This window comes from Podarcis erhardii, assembly GCF_964252035.2.
Source record: "Podarcis erhardii genome assembly, chromosome: 1".
Classification (NCBI taxonomy): domain Eukaryota; kingdom Metazoa; phylum Chordata; class Lepidosauria; order Squamata; family Lacertidae; genus Podarcis; species Podarcis erhardii.
Window position 1 is genome coordinate 105499825 of NC_138497.1, and position 26083 is coordinate 105525907.

At 42.3% G+C, this 26083-nt stretch overlaps 1 protein-coding gene across 3 annotated transcripts in view; it reads right to left on the minus strand.

Annotated features, from left to right (window-relative positions):
* CACNB4 (calcium voltage-gated channel auxiliary subunit beta 4) overlaps positions 1-26083 on the minus strand; it is a 126554-nt gene that overhangs the window by 14425 nt on the left and 86046 nt on the right. For all 3 annotated transcript variants that reach the window (XR_014158987.1, XM_081872255.1, XM_081872256.1), the window contains 7 exons: positions 15410-15529; positions 13091-13213; positions 8498-8628; positions 7391-7467; positions 6297-6316; positions 6121-6201; positions 5178-5236 (listed from right to left, as the gene is read on the minus strand). Coding sequence is in view for 2 of the 3 variants with exons in the window: in XM_081872255.1 (XP_081728381.1) it covers positions 5178-5236; positions 6121-6201; positions 6297-6316; positions 7391-7467; positions 8498-8628; positions 13091-13213; positions 15410-15529 (611 nt within the window). In the remaining variant the exon portion in view is untranslated. The remainder of the gene's footprint in view (positions 1-5177; positions 5237-6120; positions 6202-6296; positions 6317-7390; positions 7468-8497; positions 8629-13090; positions 13214-15409; positions 15530-26083) is intronic.

A 26083-nucleotide genomic window follows, 5' to 3' on the forward strand; every position in this document is an offset into this window, starting at 1 on the left:
CCAAAGGCTTGGAAATATCCCAAGGCCTAATGCTCTGCTATTGAAATAAATGATTTGCAATGATAATCCAGAAACAGCAGCATTGTTTTTCAAGGGGGGGGGGGGAGTCTGAGCTTCCTGAAATGCAAGAATTCACAGTATGAAGCTACTACTGATGGTTATGAAGGGCTTTGATACTTGCACAGCTGGGCGCATGTTGTGCGTGTGGTGTTAACATTTTACATTAGGAACATTTTGCATTAGGAAACATATTCAGAGTAAGAACTGTTGGACTTGGGTATTCCCTCAGGAACTCAGTTCAAAATCTTTCCAGCTTGTCATGGAATATATCATTCCTCCTTCATATGTTTAGGGACAGAATGACAGGGTAAAAATATGTGGATAAATTCTGTTTTGAAAAAAGTGTTTCATAAGGCCCTGTCAGATCTTGGCATGGTTTTAAGACCTAGTGGGTTGGCTGCTGGTCTAAGTGCATCAGAGGAAGACGTACAAACAAAACTAGCCTGACATACGTGAGAGAGGATTGTGGAACCACAGACGTTACTTTTTAGGGGTTTTCAGAACTTCATTCAAAGATAAGGAGCACAAGTTTAGCTAGTGTCCTCCTCACACACAATATATTAATTACCTCAGCTGGGAAGATAAGGAGAAAGATGAAAGGGGAAAGATGAAATCCCAAGGGTGAACAAAATAAATAAATCATCAGCCCAGTGCATTTCAAATTTGGGCCATAAAACACACTACAGAACACAGTGTTGTGCTTCTTAACTGGAAGAGTCCCACAAACATCCCAAAATGGTTCGGTGAAATTTGAAAATCTCCCACCTTAGGAACTTCATTTCCCCGCTCTTGTCTTGGCCAATAACCCGTCCCTCCAACCATGGGAGTGTCCATGAGTAACAACATAGTGTGATCCAGTCTCCTGCCACATCTTGCAGCCTTAGGTGCTGAATAGTCAAAAAATTGTGTTGTGTGACAAAGCAGGCAGGGTATATGTCACAACTGATTTAGATGACTTATTGTGTGTGAGGGAGGGAGACAGCCTTGGAGGTCTGACAGGACATCGTGACATGTTGCAGGGGGTTTCTTAACCAAAATAGGGTTGAAAACCACTGGTGTGGGGTCATTTCTAGTTCTGCCTGGAGATGCCAGGGACTGAACCTGGGGCCTTCTGCCAACAAAGCTGATGCTCCACAACAGCGCTATTCTTATTGGATTATCCAGTGCTATTTTCTAGAAAATGAGGTGCCAGTTCTCACCATGAACGCCTCCCTTGTTCTCTTATAATGGGAATGGCGCCCACCTGCGAGTTCCAGTGAGTTTCAGCTTTTTGAAAAAAAGCCCAGGTTATCACTGGAAATGCTGTGCAAACCAAGTATTTTATTCACAGAAGACAGGTAAGGTTTCACTTGATTGAACAACAAAGTCTATGCTGGGATGGGAGGAGACAACATTTAACACAAATCCCACAATCCTCATTTCCCTCATATCACTGCTATTACATACTAGTGCTTATAGGCCTTCACCTACATTATCTCATGGCGAACCTGTGGCCCTCCAGATGTTGCTGGACTGCAACTCCCATCATCCATCACCATTGGCAAAGATGACTGGGGCTGATGGGAGTTACAGTGCAGCAACAACTGCACTGTTACACAGTGGAGTGGTCGTGTCCGGGGTTCTAGCTGCTCCTCCATTTTATTCCTCCTTCCTGCCTCCAGTTTTCCATTTTTCTTTCTCTCAGCCATCAGTCAGAATTCAAGGACCCCTAAGCTGTTCTTGTGTTTACAACCCCCTCCTTTAACTGCTTTCTGTCCCCCTCCCTCCCTCTTCCTCCCCCCTCTCCCTCTTCCTCTTCCTCTCTCTCTCTCTCTCTCTCTCTCTCTCTCTCTCTCACACACACACACACACACTTATGCAAACCTTGGGCATTTTCTGAGCCTGCTGGTATTTTCTCCTCATGCATTGGTGGTGCTTTTTTTGACTACATAAGGCTACATTCAGATAATCTTTGATGTTAGTATATAGACAAAGATGTACCATCCTAAAATTGTTTCAAACCAAGCACATATCAATTAAAATGCATCTCAGCTTCAGTGGAAAATGGCTGTTTTCTGTTTGCTTGGATGGTTTTCTGTTCGGTGCTTTTGAAGCAAACAGAGGACACACTCTTTTTCTGGGCACTGCCATCTCCAAGCAGCAGTTTTATTTCTCACTACTGAGCAAATATTGGCTGCCCTCAGCACTTTGTTCTGTACACTGTTTAAATTTTCTCAACTTCCGATAGGTAGTCATATGCCAGGTTGCAATTAGAGTTATTTTGAGTTTCACAATCAGTTTTTTAAGTGTGTTAAACATATAACAGGAAAGCTTTGGATGAAATAAATCCAACAAAATGGCAGCTTAGAAATTACTTTATGAATGCTTTAGATCGGTTGTTATTGTTTTTGCAGATAATGTTGTTCAATTCTTTATTACAATCAAGCAGTATATAAGCCTTGTGAAACAAACAAACAAGATGGCATTACCATTTAAAAGCCTCTAGTTTCCAAAGTCTGGTTTTTTTAAAAAAATAGCTGACACAATAATTAATATTGCCAGCTCTTGTATAGATAACAAAACAAATGAACACCACTGCATCTATAGCTGTTGCTCCCAGTTTTGAATGCATTCAGGAACTTACACCAACAATGTTCTCCAATTTCTACTGGAATCATTGTACATGTGATGTATGATCAGCTGATCTTGGCTGCATCCTGATGCAGAAAATATTGAATGCTGAGGGACAATGGCATACATCTATGTTTACCAGAAAATTGCCCATGAGTACTGTTGCCACCAGAATTTTTAACTAGAGGGTTCTGTATGGTGAACTCATGGATTAACAGGGCATCACAGACATCTGAGACCCCAAATTCTGCCATCACTCAGGCTTTCCCACAGGCTTGCCCTGCCCTACTTTATGCTCAGCACTAACCACACAGCTCTCCCTTGTTTGGTGGTAGCAGTAGCAACAAGAGACCACAGTGTTACGTCTGTTAGACCCCAGGTGTAGACCTTTAACACTGGTGCACAAATGCAGCAGCATCTAGGACCACCAGAAAGCACGGGGAATGCATTTCAAACCATGGTTACTGATGCCTTTATATAGTTCCTATGTTTCCTGCCACCTCCAGATGCTGGTTAGCAGTAACCATGTCAACCAGGAACCTTGACGCTGGCCTGGAAGCTGTTGTTATTTGCTGCCCACCACAGTTACCATGCAAGCATGTGTCTAGGAGTTAACAGGATCCCCACTTTGAGCCCCAGCTGCCACTGCTACTCCCAGATAACTGTACAGGAAGGAGATCAAGCACCAGAGGGGCTCCAAGATGACATACTGAGACTGGATTACAACTGAATGCCATTGAATCCTGATAAGGTCATGGGGAATTACAGTGGGCCCAAACTTTAGAATGGGTGCATCTTCCAAAATGATTTATTTTAATGTGTGCGCACCCGCGCTGCTCAAGTTCAAACCATTCAGAACTGCTCACCCATTATTTCCTTGGAGATTAATAAGGCCTTGCCAAATAATGTTTTTACCACCAATATGTCACTCTGATGAGAAGAAAGTTGTAAAGTAATATAAAATCAACATCTATGATTGTGACTATTCCCTGCACATCTTTCTTCCAGAAGGCAACACTTTCCTGCTGTTTGCCAAGAAGTGTGCTTGTGAAATTACTATGGAGTCGACGAAGAATCATTCAGATAGCAAAAGCAGTGAGCAAATGAATCTTTTGGAGAAAGTAAAAGCTTGACTGAAGCAGCGAAAAGCAGGAAATGTGGCTGATAAGAGTGCACATTTTGAAAAGCAGTCATTTGAATGATAGGCTAAAGTCCAGCCTAGCCATTAAGCATGTAGCAATTAGGCATGAAAAAAACCTCCCTTTACAAAAATAGCGGCATCTGGAACCAGACACCCAGTTCCACTCAACTACATCACTGTATTGTAAATTTTGTGCAAGAATCAAAACACTGATAGGTAAGCATAACAAGCTCCAAAGAAGCCCACTATTCTGTCAAAAAGTAGTTTATTTTCACCTATTTGGACCTTAGTTTGAAAGGTATTAGGTATATTTGTGGCCTCTTTCTTGCTCACTTTTTAGTGGAGTGGGTGGTGTGCCTATATACAGAATGTGTTTTCCTTGTTTCGGGTTTTTTATACTTCATTTTTAATGTATGTATTACCTTGCCAGTTGCTTTGGGTCATTTTTCATGCAAAAGGCAACCAAAAATGAATTTTTTAAAAAATCTAGTTGGCCACTGTGAAAACGGGAGGTTGGACTTGACGGTCCTGAGGCTTAATCCAGCATGGCTCTTATGTTCTTACTCATCCATTATTGCTTTACGAGGGGGCAAAAGTCTCCCTCTTACACTCATCTGCCTACAAATAAGAAATCTTAGTAATGTAATCTCTGTTTTGAACCCTTACCCTGGACAATTTGAAATGCCATGAAACAATAGCAGAGAACAGCTGGCAGCTCCAAATTAGCAGCTCTTTGGGACAGGCCAGCTATTTTGGGGTCAACCATTATTCTCAGCAAGTATAATACTGTTTTACTGGATTTTATGTTGCACCTTGTTTTTAGTGATACTCCTTTTATGTTGCATTTTTGTATATTGATTTTTAAATGTTAAAGATAAATCAATCAAATTGAAATAAATCAAATTGAATTTTTTACACCAGCTTTTTAAAAATATTGTGGTTCTGCAGAGGTTTGGTCAACTCAGGTCGTTAACATGCACAGAAAATTAATGTGCTGTAGAAAAAGTCACTTTTTAGATCCTTGATTATGCATTGCACGGCAACAATGATTTCTCTAAGTTGGGCACTGCATTTTTCTTGAGAAGAAAGACAACTACATTCCATCTATTTCAACTTTTAGCATTAATTCATCCAGGTTCAAGATTTGATTCTGTTGTTAGATCTATGCAGTTATGCAGCCGAACACAGTAATGCAACATAATTAATGCAAATAATTAAGAAGGCTGCGTTCCAAGGTTAAGTGAAAGAATATAAGCAAGAGCTAGGGAACTATGTTGACACATACAATGGAAGCAATCAAGATGGAAGTTCCAGATGGAATCATTCATACAGGGCAAGAAACATGAAAGAGAACTTTATTCCTCACCTCCCATCAAACCTGTGCTTCAGGAAGTCAAACAGGGCTTTCTGCATCATGTCTGTCACCTTTCAGGGATGAGGAATATTGAGGAAGGATTGAGAACAGAGATAAAGAAGCCCGAGGTAAGAAAAGAGTTGGAAAGTAAAGACATTTGTGAACAGCCAATGCCCATTACTGTACATTGGCTTGAACATTTCAACTATGGGATACCCTCATTGGTCAGATCTCCTTCGACTGACAAATCCACTTTCTAACTATAAAGAAGGAATTAAATACATTGACTCTTCCCAACATTTGCAAATGAGATACTCCAAAGCGAGAGCTCTGCTTCCCTCATAAATAAAAAGGATATTCACAACACTCCCCAAACTATGTTGGCAATATGCAGAAATGAGAAGGTTTCTACCCTTTAACCCCACAGTGCAAGATTCAATCAGAACAGGTTTTAAACTGCCCTGGGAGGGAGATCAAGATAAGAACATTAGTTTTATTATTTTAATTTTTAAAAACCATGTTCTCCAAGTTGTATTACTCATCAGCTTAAAGCAAATGTTTCACTTTGCATGTATTATTCTGTCCAAAGTAAAAGGCGGCATTTCTCCCCAAAAGAGCAGGCAGAGTGATCAGATCAGGAAATAAAGCTGTGGGAACTGGTGGTCCACTTCTGGCAATCCAGATGTGAGCAATCGCCCCACTTTAGATTTTATAGATCTATGGTCCTACCAGGAATGTAGATGGAAATCCATAGGGCAGAGCAGTGCGTTTTGGGTAATTAACCATGTGCAGGTGGTTAATTGCTTATAGGGAACTGAGCCTGGTTCTCATTCAAAAGCAGCAGCAGCAGCAGCACCCACCCATATTTGAATGGTTCGGGGGGGGGGAGCAGCAAAGAGGGTTGTGAAGGGCGGACCAAGCAAAGAGTTTAATAGTAACTAACGGGAATGTTTACCTCATAGCCTTTTAGCGAGGGGCCAACTAGCACAACAGGCCTCATGGATGGTACTACATCGTAGGGTGGGATGTGTTCCGTCTAAAACAAGAATGGCATGTCCAATAAATGTATTGTCTTGAATGGATATTGTACACTATTTCTACAGGGCACAAGGTGGGAGTTTGTATACTTACCACTTTCTGTTTCTGTTTTGCTGAAAGATCAATAAATAAATAAATATTACTTCGCTTAACCATGTAAAAAGTCATGCAGCATGCAAACTATGCGTTGCACAGCAATTCCATCTGATGGTAGCCGAAACAATTAGAAAAGCTAACAGTAATGAATTTGCACATCTCTTGACTTCCTTCTGAAGAAGCAGCATTGTTTAGTTTGATGAGTGCATTTCAGTTGCTCGTTCCATTCATGTTCACCCCAGGATCCCCAGTTCAGGATCCCACCCTCCACCACAATTCATCTAGAACCAAAGGGTTTCCTTCGCCTACCAAGAATAGTAGTACTCTTCAAATCTCCTCTTAGTCACATGCAGTGATTTCCAGTGAGGCGGGCATCTAAATGACCCAAGCCTAGGCTGTGGTGTGTGTGTGTGTGTGTGTGTGTGTGTGTGCACACGCGCACATGCACAATCACATGGGTCTCTCCCCCCCCCAACAGCATGTCAGTAGCAAAGACTCATGCAGTTGGCTGAACCCACAAAGCAGAGGCATTTAGATGCAGCCCACAGCCAGGTGACAATCTGCTCAGATACAAGCAGCCCCCACATTGCAAGGGCACTAGCACATTCCATATAGTATAAAGCAAAATTCAGCTGCAAGCCTATTTCTCTAGGGCCTGCTTAGAAGTCAGTAAAAACATTTTCATTGGTCACAAACCAACAAGGACCATTTTTACAACCAAAGTTTATTTTCACAGGCATTATTCAAAAGCAGCAACAGATAAAAAACAGCTATAAGATGTATCCTATGCAGAAAGCAAAACAGCTACAGTAACTGGGTTTTTTTCCTTTACATATCCATTTTGATATACCTATTTCTCAAGTTAAAATTTCTTATACTTACTCCTTATATACCGTAAGCTCGGCTCAAAAAACCTTCAAAGCTGCAATTAATTCAATATATGCAGCTGCTTTCTTCCATCACCCACAGTAACCCTATTAGCATGAATGCAGGTTTGAACTAGGATTGCACAATAGATGGTGTCCTGCCTCCACAATCAAAGTTACCTTTAAAATTTAAGTGACTTCATTTTAACAGATATTAACACTCACCAGTGGAAGTGGGTGTAGCTCGGAAAGTACCAGACACCATTTCTCCAAGGCTTGAAGAAGAATTCCCACTTGATTTCCTACATTGTGAAGAATCTCCATTTAATATGTTGAGCAATCAGAGGATGATACTCAACAGGGTTTCGATTTTATTAAAGAACACACAGACTTATCTGTCCATTCTTTCTCCCATAAGGGAAAAAGAGACACTGAATAAATACGCATAAGGATAAGCAAAGAAGTTGATAAAATGAAGATTCCACATACAAACTATAATAAAATAACTACAAGGCAGAGAAATGCAATTATGCCCCCTTTAATCTCATCGTTTCCATACTCTCTGGTCAGTAAGTTACATTTGTGGACAGATCATCTTTCGATATTCTAATTATTCAGTCACACACAATTCTCTACAAAGACTACCAAATCAGGCAATTTTCTTAGGCCCGAATTGTGTGGCAAAAGAACTGCACTGACTCTGAGAATTTCCCTCACTGCTCTGGAATTCTCTTTATGAATTCGTCATGACTTGCCTACACAAAGGTTATGCAAGAGGTTAGGCTACATCAGGTCTTTCATGAGCATTCCTTCTGATTTGTTTGCGGGGTGATATGATAATAAGAAGAGAAAAAGAGTTTGGATTTGATATCCCGCTTTATCACTACCCCAAGGAGTCTCAAAGCAGCTAACATTCTCCTTTCCCTTCCTCCCCCACAACACTCTGTGAGGTGAGGCCGAGAGACTTCAGAGAAGCGTGACTAGCCCAAGCTCACCCAGCAGCTGCATGTGGAGGAGCAGAGACGTGAACCCAGTTCACCAGATTACGAGACTACCACTCTTAACCACTATACCATGCTGGCTCCCTCATAATAAACCCTCATGATGATTTGCTTGAACGGTGTTTATACATCTTGCCTGGCATTCAGACTCTCGTTCACCCCCACATTTTCAGTGAATTTTCCTGCCACTTTCCAAACCGCAAAATGTCCATTCCTCACCTTGAGTAAACAAAGGCCACCCTGAGTAACTTACTGAAAAGGCGAAACCAGCTAATAACGCAAAGGCTGCACTCAGATTTGTCTATGAGTAAAAGAAGTGTTTTTATCTTACCCTCCATGAAAACGCCCTCTCTTCTGCTCCTGCTGGATCCTGATGTTTTCCAGCCTAAGTGGGCTTGGAATGAAGCCAATCTCGCAGCCTTCTTTAACTAATCTTCCTATCCACCAGTCATTGTTATATTTCTGTAACAAACGAGCACTTGATTTGAATCTTCCCATTTAATTGTGAACACAGCTTATTTTGCGAGCTTCTTCCACTACCAGCATCCACTCACCATTCCGCAAAAGAACCTTGTGTACTCCTTACAGTAGCTACTATAGTCAGGAATGGGGAATCTGTGGCCGTCCAGATACCCCACCATCCCTGCTGACCTCTGCCCATGCTGACTGGGACTGATGAGAGGTAGAGTCCAAGAACATATGGAGGCCACAGATTCCCTGTCTCTGTTCTAAATGGACTACCCAACAAGCATGATACGTATTAAGAAGAGAACAGGTAGCAAAATGTGGGCACTTTTCTAAAAAGGCAGATAGGGAGAACTGCTTGAAATGTGATAGGGTGCCTCTGTTTTTTCTCTTCTTCCCTGCTAGTCCTACAACCCTAATCCAAAGATTCACGGACGCATTAGATTTCCCTGTGCAGTGAGATTTTGACGTGAGGAAGATAGACAGACAGAAATTATTCACATCCATCTGGAGGAGGTACCATCCTATTACGACAGTAGCTCCATCAGGATGGTACTATTCACTCTTCCCGATCCCTTGAATAAACTCTTAAGAACTTAAGGTGCTGGACCAGCATCCTGGTCTCACAATGGCCAACCAAAGACAAGGGAGACCTGAGTGCCCCACTTGTACTTCCCAGCACCTGGTACTCAGAAACATACTGCCTCTGACAGTGGAGGCAGAACATAGCCAAGTTAACATTGATAGTCTTATCCTCCATGAATTTTAATACAGGTTGACCAAGTGCAAATAAGGAAGTGTACACATATCTGTTAATTTTAGCAGTGAATCTGTTGTGGAATCAAACTCACAGCATTTTGGTACGTGGTTCATCTTTCCCCCCAAGATTAAACTTAGGTGAAACCTTTTGATTTTCACAAGAAATTAAACCTCACCCTTGTATAAATAATAAAGCTACCTGCTTTTTAAGAACAGTTTTTAAAAGTACAGTAAATAGCACCCAACAGGCATTTGAACAAACGCTCAAACTCCTTGAAAACCAAAGTTGGCAGCTCACCTGAAGCATTAATGGGGAGACTCCTGGATCCAGGTGTGTGTGTGTTGTTTGGGGCGGGGACAGAAGAGCAGAGCTCATCCTGCCATGGGGGTGGGGGTATCACTTGCTGTGTGAAGGTACTCCTGTACGAAGCATAAGCATACACCTGCTTTTCTTTGTTACCCATTTTCCATGCATAACTTCCAGTTTGCTGTCCAAGTCAAAGGGCAAAATGGCACCTCTTCCTGATCCATGTGCAAAAGCCAACTGGACTGGAAGCTGAATCTTACTTCAATGCTTACTTCAAGCAGCCTCTGTTACACCTCAGGGCAGGAAGCTGCCTTAGGGCAAGCTGCATGGCACATACAGCTCTGTCTGCCAACCCTTCCCTGCTACTCTCTACCCCTCAGCACCGGCCACCTGAGGAGGCTGCCTCACTCTGCCTAATGGTAGGACTGGCCCTGACACTTTGCCTCCACATTCATCCTTTTAACTGTGCTGCATGCAGATGTCAAGATATGCATCTGAGCTATGTTTCAAGGGCGCACAATGTGCATGCTCAAAATATGTGAGCTTATAAACCCAAGAGGGATCAAATTATGTGTCTGCCCTAGCATTTTGATTCCTAGTCCAGGCCTAGCCACCTCCACCCCTGCAACCTGCCCACGTGTCCACCTGACACTATTATCCTCTCTTTCCCCCCACTTTCTTGCAACAGGGAAAAAAATGAATTCACGATGAGCAATGCAGAATGCAAATAATAAAACTGCAGTGGAACAGGTTTGGAAAGCATATGTCGCTTGCTACTTATACTCACACAACAAAAGTGTGTGTTGGGGGGGGATAAAGACCGTGCAAATTAAAGAAGTAACAAAGGAAGGGTGAAAGGAAATGTCAGCAAGGAGGAAGAGCAGTGACCTAAGAGGCATTTGCGAGGCTCAGCACATAGGCAAGTCCTGGGATTGGATCGGAGATGCAGTTAGCAGTACAATACACACATTCATCAGTTGATAGGGTGGGTGTTTATGAGGGTGTTTCATGACATCTGGGAAGTGGGCTAGTAGATTATTGGTAAGCCTGTAAAAATGCTTATCCCGTGCCCAAAGTTGAGCTACAAAGATGCTTCGTGCTTAGCAAGGTTACTCCCATTACGAAGCACCTTCCATATGTTCTTCAAGGCATATCTGAATCTTCAGCGTAGGGGTAAGAAGTACATTTCCCTCCTGTTGGTTGCTGAGCCTGGAATGTTTATGCATTGCCAATAATTGTTGTCACTTAATCTGTTTTGAAAGTGCATAATGTATGGTCCAACGGGTGACAGATGAGACATCCTGAATACAGAGAGCCATCCATTCTTGCTGACATTTCAAGCTTGTTGCCAAAGTGACCTTCCCAGAGGCCGAAGCTAGACATGAAACACAGTTGAGTGCGTATTTCCCCCTAAGACTTTCTTTTTAAAAAACAAACAAAAACAAAAACCCAGAAGTAGCTGTGAGTTTAATCAATGGAAAAGGTGGGAAGGGGTTGTTCACTCAACCATTTTTCCATCTCCCCAATTCTGTCGCTGGTTTCTTTTCCACCTTGAGGGAGATATATGGGTGAATATTGCTCGAATGCATAAAATAATTTCCAGCTCAATGTCATGTCCAGCTCTAACAGAACTTATATCCTATTAAAAACAATCATGCAGATAAAGTCTCTAATGTAGAGCACTGAGCTGAACACCTTTAAGATGAGACTAGTCATTTAATGAAGAGTTACAGCTGTCCTTAATGGTGTCATAGGCAGCATGGGGAAGGGTGCATAATTGTGCAGGAAAGTTGTCCCAGACAGGTAACTTCTCCCCTACTTACATCCCATTCCCAATAAGAAAAGGCACTTTCCCCATATAATTATAGCGGACTCGTAAACTGAAAATTCACACAAGGTTGAAATCCCAAGATAAGAAGAGCATTGCTGGATCAGACCAAAAGCCTATCTAATCCAGTCTTTGATTCTCACAGGGGCCAGCATGTGCCCACTGGAAGCCCACAAGAACGATGGGAGCACAATGGCACTCTCCCTACTCATGTACTTCAGCAAGTGATATTCAGAAGCATACCACATTTCATAGGAAGAATTGGACACAACCATCACAACTACTAGCCACTGATAAGCCTTACCATCCATAAATAACACTAAGCATGCTAACGTGAAAGTTAACTCCATCAAAACAAGACACATTTCAAAGAGGACATAAGATGGGTATGTTGATGTGAAACATACCATTATCTGTCTTTCAGAGATCTAACTTGTGGAACAAAGTTTGTCCCCCTGCCAAAGTAGACTTTACCATCTCCATGCTCCCACCAAGTATTTTGCCCCCTCTTGTGCCTTCACTGGATGATGCATGCATCGCACATGACCTCCTTCATTCCAAGAGTGGGGAGTTGAAAATAGGTAGTTAAGGCAGAGATTTGCTGTAGGAAATTCCACATAAACACACATAAGATCATGCTTTAAGTCTAGGAATGGGGAACTTATGCCCCTCCATACATTGTTGGACTACAACTCTCATCCTCTCTTCCCACTGCTGATGGAAGTTGTTGGTGTCAAACAACTGGAGGGGCACAGGTTCTCTGCCCCGGATATAAGTGATATAAATTTGTACCTTGGAATACAAGTATATATAAAAATTGGGAAATCACTGGGAAGCTGTAGGAAGAGATGGAGTCAGAATTCCTATTAAAGAAAGTCTTGGGCTGTCCCCCAGTAGCAGGAGAGATGGGTCTTCTATAAAACAAATATTCTAGCACTGTTATAGCAAATGCTACACTGTATGAGTGATAATTAAAATGGAAGCATATATATATATACGTGTGTGTCTGTGTGTATGTTTGTGTGTTCATGAAATACATTGGCTGAACAGTGTTGTGTATGGGGCATAGCGTAGCTGAGATTCAGCTTGCAGTTTGATAACTCACTAGCATGCAGATCGCAAGAAGCAGACAACCCACCCCCTCAGAAGGAAATTGTCTGGTATCACTTAGACACCCAGAAGGACATGACACCAAAGCCCAATTCATTCATTAACCTTTGTGGCCCAATAGCTGCCAAAAAGTGAAAAAGTCCCACAGTATATTCCTTTAACTCCTATTTAAGGTTTGCTAAACACACCTCTGCTTTTAAACAAGCATGAATTAACATAAGCCTCCCTGGGTCTTGGTGTTGGTTCACTGGTCTAGAATTCAAGTTGTCCCAACAGGCTGTTTAAAATTTTGATCAGGGTGAATTATCCTGGGTGTCACACTCTCTAATCAACTATATGCTCCTTGCGATGCTGGCTGCTTTTCAGCATCAGTTTTGTATCTTGCATGGCTCAAAGCTAACTGTTCAGGCTCAAGCTATTGGCAGATAAGAAGAGTAATTACATTGTGTAGTTACCTCTTTAATGTGTAGAAAATCCTTAGCATCAAAAGAGATGGCAGTGCTTGGTACAGGAACATCTTCATCCAGTGCTCCACAGTAGCTCACATTAGTCTTAACGGCAAATGCTACAGGCTTTGACTAGGAAGAGAAACACAGTTCTGTAAAACAGGGGCAGGAATGAGAAAGTGACCAGTCATGCAAAGCCGATGGAACAAGGGAAAGGGGACTCCCTGAGTACCAGGAGACTCGTGTTCTTTAAAGCAGAGGCAAAAGCTCAGATAACAAAGTTCCAAAGTATTCTCCAACCAATGCTGGTTTGAGACATACACAGACAGCCAAAAATCCTCACACTGAGGCTGAATTTGTAGTGTGAGTATTGTACCGAATGAGACCATGTTTTACCCAAACAACGAAAAACTGAGCTTGCTTTCTGTTGCACAAGATTACTTGCATTTCAAAAAGAAACTGGCAAGCTAGCACATGGCTAGTTTAGTAGCTATTACTGTAGAAAGTTTTGAAGGCTCCTGCTCCTTCCCCACTTTCAATTCTTCTTCTAGGTAATCCAATAATATCTGGCACCCGAATGGCCATATATTTTTCTTGGTCCAGAATTCAGTTGCTTTAATTGTATGGCATCCCAGCCTGACGGACCAAGGAACAGGAAGCTGTCTGGAATGTACAATGAGTTAATTTGCCCCCACATAAACTGAACCTATTTTATATGGTGATTCCCCTCCTAGGTTTGCTGTATTTGCTTTCATCCCTAAGCAAACTAGCTTTTAACTAGATATTAAATCACTCAGAAATTAAGTTTTCCGTCTCTAGGGCTGCCAAGGCAACAGCATACTGGATCAGGATGATGCTCTTTTTTTAGTTTAATTTCAAATACATAAAGTGGGGGGAGGCAAAGCCCATAGGTGCAAGAAGTATCTTTTGACGAACTGGTTTTCACATGCCTTAACATATTTTGGCATCTGTGATCCTCCTCAGGGGAAGAGCACAGATGTTTGAAATTTGAATTAGAAAAACAGCTTGTCAAAAACAAAAAGCTCTTCTTGCCTCCTCGCCTATTCTTCATTTTTATGCTATGCGGTGTAGCCCTCCGTCTGGTTGCAGTTAATTTAAAATAGACCCTATAGCTGCAAAACTGCAAGAAAACTGCAAAAATATATTTCAGTAATTTGCACATTAATGCAGTTCCCCCTATATTTCCAACGAGGGTAAATACCAGGAATAGGGGGCTATTACCAGTTACATGTTCACAGTGGGCTGGTACAAAAATAGCATTTCCCACCCTGCATGACTGTGAAGAGAAGTTTGGAATCTTCCATGGCTGCTTTACAGCCCCTCCAGAAGACCTGCTAATTGAGCATTCATCCTGATCTGCATGCACAAAGCTGAAGTGGAAGTTAAATTATATCCTGTCTTTATTCAGCATTCGTCTTAATTTGGTTGCAGCAAGGTTATACTACAATAAACATTCTACCTGCATTCACCCTGATTTGCTTGCAGGGGTGTTTATTCGTCTTTCCATTAAGTCATTCATTCACCCCGCACTTTTCACTGCATCCCCCCCCCCCCAGCTTCTTCTTTTAAGCATATTTGTTGTGCTATGGAGAAAGAGACCTTTAATCCCCTTTAACTGCACAAACCAGGACCAACTGCAATTAGTTTTCACTATGATCTGTTGAATCATAGTTAAGATCAACTTTGGTTTAGGACTGGAATGCAATGCTAAACTAGGGTCAATCTAAAACATCACAGTTGTGCCAAATAAGGGGTGAAGGAGAAAATGAGTCAGAGGCTCACTGCAGCTTGCCTTTGTTACATTAAGCAATTAGCATTATGTGTTCACCCTGCCGTTGGCTCCCCGACCCAGCGGGCGTCCGGCAGAGGAGGAAGCTGATCGGGCGCCTGGGATGACGCACCCTGGGGCAGGGCGAACTGTCCATAGGGGTGGGGTGAGCTGCCCATGGGGGCAGGGCGAGGGCAGGGCGAGCAGCTCTTAGGGGCGGGGTGCATCACGGTGCCTCTGGAATCTGCCTGCCTCCTCCCACTCAGCCGCCCTACAGCTGGGGGGGGGGAGGTGGCGGGCAGCACAGAGCCTGTGCACGCCTAAGCCACTGCGTCTCTCCCAGGAGAGACGCATGGCTCGGGTGCACTGCAGACCCCACAGTGAGTGCCGTCCGCCATTTTGTCACACACACCCCAGTGGTGACACTCGGGGCAGCCGGCTCCCACCGCACCTCCCTTCCTCCGCACCTGCTGGCATATCCTTTTTATGAGAGGGGTTGGGAAAGGGGGGAAAGAAGTTAAGGAAAGAAAGAGAAACACCTTTGCTCTTTCAAGCTGAATAGCCGCCTGCTGTTCTCTTTCCTGACGGATTGCTTCCCTGTCCTCTTCGAGAGATACATCAGAATCTGATGGTCTGCTTGTGTACGAATCTGCTGATCCCTAAAAAGAAAAGGACGCTATTAACAAAAATGATGGATGGAGTTCCGAAAGATGCCAAATATGCAGGGGGGGGGGGAACCACCCAAGGTCATAGATTTATTTTTAAACACATTTGAGCTTTATGTTTTATTTACTATTTTGACCAAAAAAACAACTTTGCAGATTTTTATTGCAACAGAGTGGCTTTTTTTACTGTTGTTTTCTTTCTCTTTTCAGGCAACAAATTCAAACACAGAAAATATATGTTTAAGAAATGGTGGGTGTTTGTTTTTGCTTTTTTGTGATTTTTCATATAAGCATCATAAATCAGGTAGCACTGCACATACCACAGCAACTTATTACAAGAGTGAAACCTTGTTAGGTAGTTTAGAATGGAAATCACCCTTCTCTTGAACATGTAGTGTCAAATTTAATCAGAGCATAGCAGGAACCAATAAAATTCACTTCTCTGAGTAAATTGTATTATTTGTGTATTTCACATGCAGTGTAATCCAGTGCATGTTAGCTCAGTGAGGCTTATATCCTGTGAAGTGTGTTTAAGCACTGCAGTCAGACAGTAAGGGGACTCAGAAATTTCCCTTTCTTCACTTGTGGCACCAAAATGTTTAGTCAAGTTGCTAACAATTTCGCAACCCACACTAACCAAAAACAACAACAAAAACCCTCCACCATTTGTAACAGCAGGTCACACTAAACCATGGTTTACCCCAACAGGAAAGAATTTAGGCAACAGCTTCAGCTTGCATGATCCTCCTTCCTCCTCTAGCATAGCCACAAGAAGTTTGGAAGCTTTCACTTCTGGTTCAGACGTGAAAACCATCTATCAGAATTAGTCCATTTTAAGTATGATGCAAATAGCATGACTAGAATCCTCACAACATTGTTTCCCATCAGTTGTTTAAAATGTAATTGCTGAAGCCCTAAAATATGGTGCTTCTCGAGCTTATGTGTCGAATGTCTTACGTTTTTATGATGTTGTTAATGCTTTATTGCAAGTTTTTTAAATATTTATTGTATTTGAAGGGTGAGGTATAAATACTCAGAATATTTTGATCCATAACCACAATGGGTTCCTTTCACCTTGCTTAGTTCTTTTACTTTCAATGTATACAGCAAATTCCTTACACATATAGAAAGGTAGCATTATTTCTACCTACTTCTTCTTCTTCTTCTTCTTCTTATTATTATTATTGGTGCTGCTGTACATCAAGAGTTACAATCCTGTTACCCAGAAACCGGCAATTCCAAAGAGGCATTGCATTTTTACAGCAAATTTCAAATCGAACATGACAGAAAAGAACGAAGTAGAAAATACACATTCTAAAAAAAGAAGATAATGACTCAACAGAGTTCATTTTAAAGAAGTCCATTTAAAACCACTCTTCTCACTGCTGTGATAAGCAGTGTTATATGTTTATTCCACAGCGAAGTAATCAAAATCCTTTTTTTAAAGCATGACGCTGACTAACTGGCATCCCTGAAGCTATGCAAAAGGAGAATATATATATATATATATATTAAATGAGTCAGCAGCAGCAAACAGAACGTCCCGCAGCCAAATCACCCCTTGAAGCCTATTCAAGCAGGGGGTGTAAAAATAACCTCCAAGTAACTTTATGGGCCCCTCTAAGTAGGAATGCAGAAATCATGGACTCTTATATGCTTGTCCCTTGCACTGGCAGCCAGGACGGCATATGGCAGCAACTCCAGAGCATGGCATGGCCAACACTACATCACCCCACATTTTAGTTCATCTTTTCTTAACTGCCTTGTTACACTGAACTGATTGTTGTGATGGGTTAAGAATGGGACACATCAATGACAGTTTCCAAAGCAAAACGTTTTTAGCAGGGAGTGTGGAATAGCTGGCACTGAGTACCTTGTGCAGTCCCATGGACTCAGGACTGCTAGGTTGCAGAAAGTCCTCTGCTAAGAATGATCACATATATATATATATATATAATCCTATATATATATAATCCTATATATATAAAAATTAAATTTCCATACCGCCATTCATCCTAGGATCACAGGGCCATTCACAATAAATGATGCAAGTTCTTGAATCAGTCAGATTTAAAAGGTACATTAGGAGGTTGTAGCACAAACAGATTTAAATAATTACTCAGATCAGAGAAGATGTTACATCAGCATTGGTTGGACGGCAAAACAGCTTCAAAGAATCCATCATGAAACCACACATAAAATAAGTTTAGTTCTGTCACCTTTACATAAACTGGGATTGCAGTTTCTATATCCTACAATGGGTATTAATTAACTCAGCGATGATAGGGTGCTTATTTTATCCTCAATTACAGCTGTTCTGAATGGCTACGGGGCTTTTTTGTGTGTGTATCTATTTAAGTTTTAGTGAAATTTACACAGACTCCTTTGTGTGTTTCACACCTATCTGCTCATATAACAATTCATGCATTTGATGAAGCTGACCCTAATCCACGCAAGATTATGCCATAATGAATTTGATCGTCTTTACAGGACTCTTCGTCATTTTTGCTGTTACAGATGAACATGACAACCCCTCTGAAAATTTGCAGAATTGTTAGCTTGCTCCATAGAACAACAACAACAACAACAAAAGCAAATACCTACACCTATTTTTCTCTGGAACTCGCTGTCTGTGGGCAATGATCCTGTGACCCCCCCCCCCAAAGCCGAAAGACCTCCTATTTTGCACATGCAATAGGTGCATTCACGTGTATTTTAAAAAGAACTAACAGCACAATCATAACCATAGAACTTTATGCTTCAACACTCCATTATGTTTGAAAAAGGCTCACAACTTTAATAGCCCTGATAGTATGGACAATGTTCACAACAGCACTGATGGGTACAAATGCTAGTGTGGATAGTCTTTGGGCCTATCCAAGCATCCTTTTTTAAAAAATATTGCAAATCCATGATGGTTTGTGATCTTGATCGTATTGGCATGCTCACAAGTACTCCCAGTATGAACGCCATTTGTGCTGTAAAAGGTTTTAGGGTGGTCACACTGCTTCACTTTCTATCAGTGCATATCCCATAACATCCTGATGAAATCCAGTAACTTTTTACATTACATATGTTCTAGTTTATTTTTGTGCTACTTTTGCTGCGCTATAGCCCATCTGGACAGCAATAATGTGGTAGCATTGGGGAAGCATCGCAGAACAAACTGTAGCAGAATAAATCCATCACTAATGCCCGATTGTTGCAGAATATACCCACAATGCTCTGGAGGAGCATCCATCTATATAGTGAGCCATCCTCAAACCTTGTGGTTCCCCTATGGAATGTAGCCACATCAAAGCAGTTTTCAGCAAGTGGAGCTGTAAGGTCTGAACTGGGCCTCAGACACAGGAGGAGCACATAGCACAATACACATCCAGTGAGTATACACTGCTTGTTGCCATGAGGTAATGTTTGATTGAACAAGATGTCCCTGTGCATACCCTCAAAATAAGCATATGGTTTTTTAAAAGCCAATTCCTTCTCTCTCTCTCTCTATTAAGTATATCATACTCATTGTCTGAAGAAGTAAGAATAATAAAAAAGCATCATGCTGTAAAATAATTAGGCTTCCAAATACAGAATAGACATTTATGTATACGTAACAGGGCTCTGGAACTGTGAATATAGGGACCGAATGGGTTCCAAAGATAACAGCTGATTAATTAATGTCCATAAAGCACTTTGAAGATGTAGAGGCCTATAAAAATGCCAGAGATTACTGCTACTATTTTACAGGCTACCTACACTCAACAGCAGCCAAAAGAAAAATTATGGCCTGCGGACAATAAATCAAAGGGCATAATAAACACATACTATATATATATTGTGCAGGAACAGTGGCTTTCTTCTTGGCTACTGCTACACTATTTATACAATACTGCATTAGGAGCATACTGGAAGATTTCCCAAGTCAACCGTGGCCTCTGGATTCTACCCCCACCCTCTGCCCCATGCCTAATGCCTAATGCCTAATGCAGAGATTCTAAGTCACCAGAGAAAGGAACAGAGCTGTGTGCCTAGTTATAGGTCAAGTAATTATGTCTCTCCGGTTCAGGCTTTTACTTGGAGCAAGAGAACTTACTAGACAACAGAGCAGCATTATCTTGTTCTGTGTCCTTATTCTCGCAAAATTGCTAAAGGCACTTTGAATATTTCTTCTCTTTCCAAGAACAGGCAGGCCTCCCCAATCACAGTGTGTAATGAAGTCTGCAAGCTGCTAAAAGGTAAATCTGAGGCTTTAAAAATAATAACACTGGTCAACAACAAATTTGTTGTCTGCATTTTTTCAGTTGATTTAGGACGAATCTGATGCGCTGAATCCAAAAATCACATTGGTTTTGCTCAATCAGGTCAAGTTTTTGAGCTATGGCCACATGTCGTTTTTTTACGTTTTTGTTCACATGTACGCTTGTGTGGAGCATTTTAGAAGAAGTTGGTGGGGGTAACATGCCATGTCAAATAATTGTTTTGATTGGAAATGATTATTTTAATGACAAGAAGTATTCAGGTCCGATAGTTCTGGGTGATTATGTCGAAAAGGGATCAGTTTGAAGTGATAAAACCTTGAAATCTTCCATAAATTGGTGCGGCAAAGCATAAAGTTATTTTGGTATTAAACTTGGTGACCAGGATAAAGCTTGTGCGCCACACATGATGTGCAAGGCATGCACCGAGACTCTACGTGGGTGGACCAATGGCAAGATGAGTCTGAACTTTGGAATTCCCATGGTTTGGAGGCAGCCGACAAACCATGTCACTGACTGCTACTTCTGCGCTGTTGATGTGACTGGGATCAACAGAAAGAACCGGAGCAGCCTCAAGTATCCTGATCTTCAATCAGCACGTCGTCCTGTAGCTCATTGTGATGAAATTCCAGTGCCTATCTTCGGAGAACTTCCTGACATTAGTGACGAAGATGCCTCCAGTGTTGAAGGACATGAAGAAGAAGTGGTTCTTGAAGATGATGCTCCACATCCATTTTCCCAAAAGGAGTTGAATGATCTAGTTCGCGACCTCAGCTTGTCAAAGGACTCTGCCGAACTGTTGGCATCCAGAATGAAGGGAAAAAACCTCCTCTCTGACAGTGCTTGCACCAGCTTCTTCCGTAACAGGCATCAAGAGTACCTCTGTTTTTTCTCGGAAGAGAAGGACTTGGTGTACTGTGCAGATAGTGCGCAGCTTCTGCTCAAGCTTGGAATGCCACAGTACGAACCCAAAGATTGGAGACTGTTCATTGACAGCAGCAAGCAATCACTGAAATGTGTTCTGCTACACAATGGCAACCAGTTTGCCTCTATACCCCTGGCTCACTCGAGTACACTGAAGGAGAACTATGAAGCGGTGAAGTATGTGATGGAGAAAATTGGTTATGATCAGCATAAGTGGTTTATTTGTGTTGACCTGAAGATGGTGAACTTTTTGTTGGGACAACAGTCTGGCTTCACCAAGTACCCATGTTTTCTGTGCATGTGGGATAGTAGGGACTGTGCTCAGCATTACACGAAGAAGGACTGGCCTGTGTGGGAGGAATTGGTGCCTTGCAAAGAAAGGAACGTCATCAATGACCCTCTGGTGGACAGAGACAGAATACTCTTCCCACCGCTGCACATCAAGCTCGGCTTAATCAAGCAGTTCACCAAGGCTCTGGACAAGGATGGTGACTGCTTCACTTACTTGTGCCAGGCTTTTCCAGGATTGACCATGGAGAAGTTGAAAGCTGGCATCTTTGACAGTCCTCAGATCTGTCAGCTCATCAGAGATCCAGAGTTCGGAAACTCAATGAACGAAGTGGAAGGCATTTGTTCTGGTAGTGAAGAACTTCCTTGGCCAGAAACTACGCAGAACTTGTCAACAACATGCTGACTGCTTTCAGAAACCTGGGCTGCAACAAGAGCGTCAAGATGCACTACCTATTTTCACATATGGACCGGTTTCCTGAGAACCTGGGTTCAATGAGTGACAAGCAGGAGGAGAGGTTCCATCAGGACATGAAAGAGATGGAGACCAGGTATCAGGGTCGCTGGGACACAGTCATGATGGCTGACTACTGTTGGACTCTGAAGAGAGACCTCCCTGCCGCTGAGCATTCCAGGAGTTCCAAGAAATAATAATAATGACGACGGAAGAGTTCCACCTTTGAAAAGCCACAATACTCTGCCATGCCAACATTAACTCAAAGGTAGGATTTATACATTAAGGTCCAGCAGCTCCCTTTGTGACACTTACTGCACAACATACTCTGTTTTTCTAAAGCTTTGCCACCTGACTCTCAGTAGCAAATTAATGCATATAATTTTTATTTTTTTAATTATTGGGAGGCTTAAGCCTGATGAGATTCAAGATGCAAAAGAATAAAAATAAAAATCTGGGACCCTTCTGGAGGCGCCCATTTCTCCCAGTCCATTGCCACTGCAAGTGTTCATTTTGTCAAACAGACATTTCACACCTCTTCCCATAATATCGCCAACTCTCCAAACAGACAATCTGGCTTTCTCTTGCTGTGTTTAATCTCACCATCTGCGGAGAACACGTTTGAAAGAGTGGCAACTTCTTAAACAAAACGTGCAGAAGAACACTGCATCAACGACATGTAAGGACAAGGAAGTACCACGATAAACTGGAGAAAAGAAAAATGTTTTTCCTACATTCCCGATGGACTAAGGGAGGAATTCAACATTGTGCTGTAACACACATTTAATCTGTTCAAGCATTTGTGCTTGCCCAGTGGAACCATCTCCCCTTTCCTCCCCCTGCACACTGTTCTGGGGGTTCATCCAACCCAATCCACAAAGAGCCAAGTTTCAGGGGGGGGGATGGGGGAAGCCCCATTACACTCGTGGAAGTTCTTGCACAGGTCTCTATTAATTGGACCAGCTGGTTGAATCTGGCTCATAGTTATATTTGTATACGTGAGACAGTATAGCAGCTCCATCCTTAATACCAGCTATATCCTGTGCTAATAATGCACTTGTTTTAATTTGTTTGTTCGTTGGTTTTTCTCAGAATTTCTGCTTTCGGAATTCTTACCTCCTCTCCCCCCCCAAAAAGGAAACTTCAAAAAGTTAGAATGTTTCACGTCTCTTCCTAATAAGTTAACTAGACAAAATCACACAACAAAATGTTTCACATTGCTGTGAAAAGGCAACGTCTTCTTTTTGCAAAAATCAGCTACTTGGTGTAGTCTCAAGAAGCACAGCATTTCTGAGATGCTGTGTCAGATACTAATCAAGAATACTGTGTCAGCTACATTACAGACCCCTGGGATGGGTGGAAATCAAAGACTTCTACCTCAATCAACCTGAAATGCAATCTTGCTTATTTTTCCAAATTTAACTGGTTGGAACTCCATGAAGTATGCATTTTAGGAAGACTCAAACTTGAGGCATCAAACTAAGCAACACCCCCTCCCCATATATATTTGCACCTTGGCCTTCCCTTTTTCCATAAATGTTCATCACAAATGACCACCTAAGCTGAATGACTTGCTGCCATCGTTATGAATTTGCAAACAGTGTTAGTGACAGCAAAACAGCATCCCTTCCTTTCTTGCAATCTGGCTCAAAGGGAAAACACAAGAGCAATCAACTTATTCCAAATGCTTTCTGTGATGACAATTTAATTCCAAACTTGATGCAACTGCTGTCTCATTTACAAAATCTACCAAACAGTTTTTTGTCCAAATCCAGTTATTAGCTAGATACAGAAAATTATGATGCAGACCAAGATGGGGGTACGGAGTAGAGGTAGGTAGGAAGGGACGAAGGAAGGAAGGTTGGTTGGTTCAGTGCAAAAAATAAAGCAAATATAGAAATGGTTGTTGTCATCTTCACCTATAAATTCAAAAACCATTTTGGGTGGACTGCTGCAGAGTAATAATCAGATATTAGAGCAGGCAAGCCTATTTTTGTGAACATAAAATTGTGCAATGTTTTGCAGAATCTCCTGTGGATTAAAATGCTTTCCATTGGGAGGGAAGCAACACTGTGGCAGCAACCTCCACTCCTAGCTTACACACATTAATTAAAACATCAGAACAGAGCCTTTTCATGCATGCAGCTATACACAATGGAAAACCCTCTCCATGCAGTTGAGAACACTGTGATGAAGGCTCTCTTCAAGGGTGCCAGCTCCTGGGGGCAGAGGAACTTCCCCTCCCCAGAGGTTTTTAAGGAGGGGGCTGAGTCCCCTCGATATCCAGTGGTAATGTCAGTCCCTTCAAGCCAGTGCCAATGGATTTCGTCATATGTTCTAACAAATGTGTGTACATTGGAGGACTGGCACCAAGGTGTTACCACCTACCCTGTTCCTCAGCTGCAAGCTTTCCTTCTTCCCCAACTTTCAATGTCCAAAAAGGGTTTGTTAGCATTTGAACCCTGATAATAAGTCTGCTTTCTTGTAGGAGAGATGCTACAGATCCAAAAGTGGAGCCTTGTTGGCATCCATCTGCCTCGAGAGACAGTGGAGTGTGCCTCTGGGGGTGAAGTCAAACCATTGTGTTAGCAGCACCAAAGTAACCTCCCCAGGGCACAAGCCTGGCCAGTGTGTACTGAGGTTCTGGGTTGCCCAAACAAGGGCCCACTCTTGACCTTGCTGATGTGGTCCAAGGAAAGTAGAGAAATGTATCTGGCATCAGCTTGGCTGCAGGAGTTACTGGAAGGAGGCCTTTCTGATTCAGCTGTGGAACAAAAACAAACTTCAATGGATTTTGAGGAAGAGCTGGATGCTATTATGAAGATTAACATTTCTATATGGATAACTAAAACATTAGTTGAGCCTGCATTGGGCTGGCTGAATAGCACTGCAATATCTGAAGGGGCAAGCGTACCTTACAACTACCTCTGTTGGAGAGTCTGAAGCTATCTGAGTTGACTTTGGGGCATTCAAGACTACAATAAAAAAGCAAGATAGTGGAATTGTGTCCCAATAGCAACTCCATCGGTACAATACTGGGAATGTTTTCTTGCTTAAGTGTTTTCTTTCTCTGTTGACTTGCACCATGTTTTCAAATAATTTCTATGACCTATCCTAGCTGGGGTCTTTCCTTCCCATCAGATTTTCATGTGGAAACTTTATCTGGTGAGTTCACCCTTACTGAGTTATTACCCGAATGAAGGTACATTGGGTTCCTGAAGTACGCCTCAAACAAATAGTCCTCTCAATGCACTAAGCCCTTGTATATCTTAGTCCTTATACATATTTCTCTTCTGAAACCAAAATTTTCTTAGTGGATTTCCTATATGGTCGCCCACCTCTTACATTAGAGATCTGCTTGGTGCTCACTAGCTGACCACTGGTTCTATCCCCAGCAACAACAGGCCCAGTGCCAGCACAGATGTTTCAGTGGTTACTAGTCATAAAAGACACCAAAGGGTATCCAAAATCACTTTTCTTTGGTGAGTCTAAAAGTGGTTTCATAGACATTTCTAGACGAAGCATGAAAAGAGCTGATGAGCCTACTAAAACAGCCAACAACAGCCAACATTCACATTAACACAAGAGTTTAAAAAGCCGATTTTTAGAATAGTACACAAGTATAGAAAGAAATGTGTCTATTATTAGCATTCGGTGTCATTCGGTGGATTTATTCCATAGGAACTTCTGACGGGTGGAAAATCATTGCTGGGGTGAGGGGGTGGGGGTGGAATCTTCCTATTGAAATGTGTTCATTCGTGATTAAAATCGGGCACTTAAATGCATTCATTTCATGTACATCTGGATAATTCCTCCAGCTGTCAGCAGACAAGATGAGAATGTTAAATTGCTATCAAGGAAAGGGGCTGAGGAAGGAAAGACTGTCTTTTAAGAATCCACGGGGACTCCATTATCACGGCGGGCCCTGCCCTTCAACAGGGCAAAACCATCTGACTTAGGCAGCATCATGTAGGAAGGAAGACCGATGTCTGAATAAAGCTTAAGAGTGTGGGGTCTGGCTGGGTGGTGAGACATTTGGAATTAAAATGTATTGGACTGACACTAATTATCTACAGCCATACAAGCTGTATTCACAGATGCTGACCAGCCTTGGCTAGTCAGCCCAATATTTGCAGTCGCCAGGCTCCCCAACTCTCCCCAGCAGTCATATACAGTGGTATCTTGGGTTACATCCGCTTCAAGTTACATACGCTTCAGGTTACAGACTCCGCTAACCCAGAAATAGTGCTTCAGGTTAAGAACTTTGCTTCAGGATGAGAACAGAAATCGTGCTCCGGCGGCACGGCAGCAGCAGGAGGCCCCATTAGCTAAAGTGGTCTTCAGGTTAAGAACAGTTTCACGTTAAGTACGAACCTCCAGAATGAATTAAGTACTTAACCCGAGGTACCACTGTATGACACGTGCAGAAGCTAGGCTAGGCAATGCTCAGGAGATACCAGCTATCCTGCTCTTATCCTTCCCATCTTTCAGTCCTCTGGAAACAGAGTCACTCCCTCACCTCATGCTGTGCTGAGACACACTTAGGTGCCTCTTGTCACCTCTGAGTGCCTGCCCGTCTAAGGGGAACAACCATGGGACTCAGGAAGGAAAGAGCCATTCTCTCACCCCATGGCT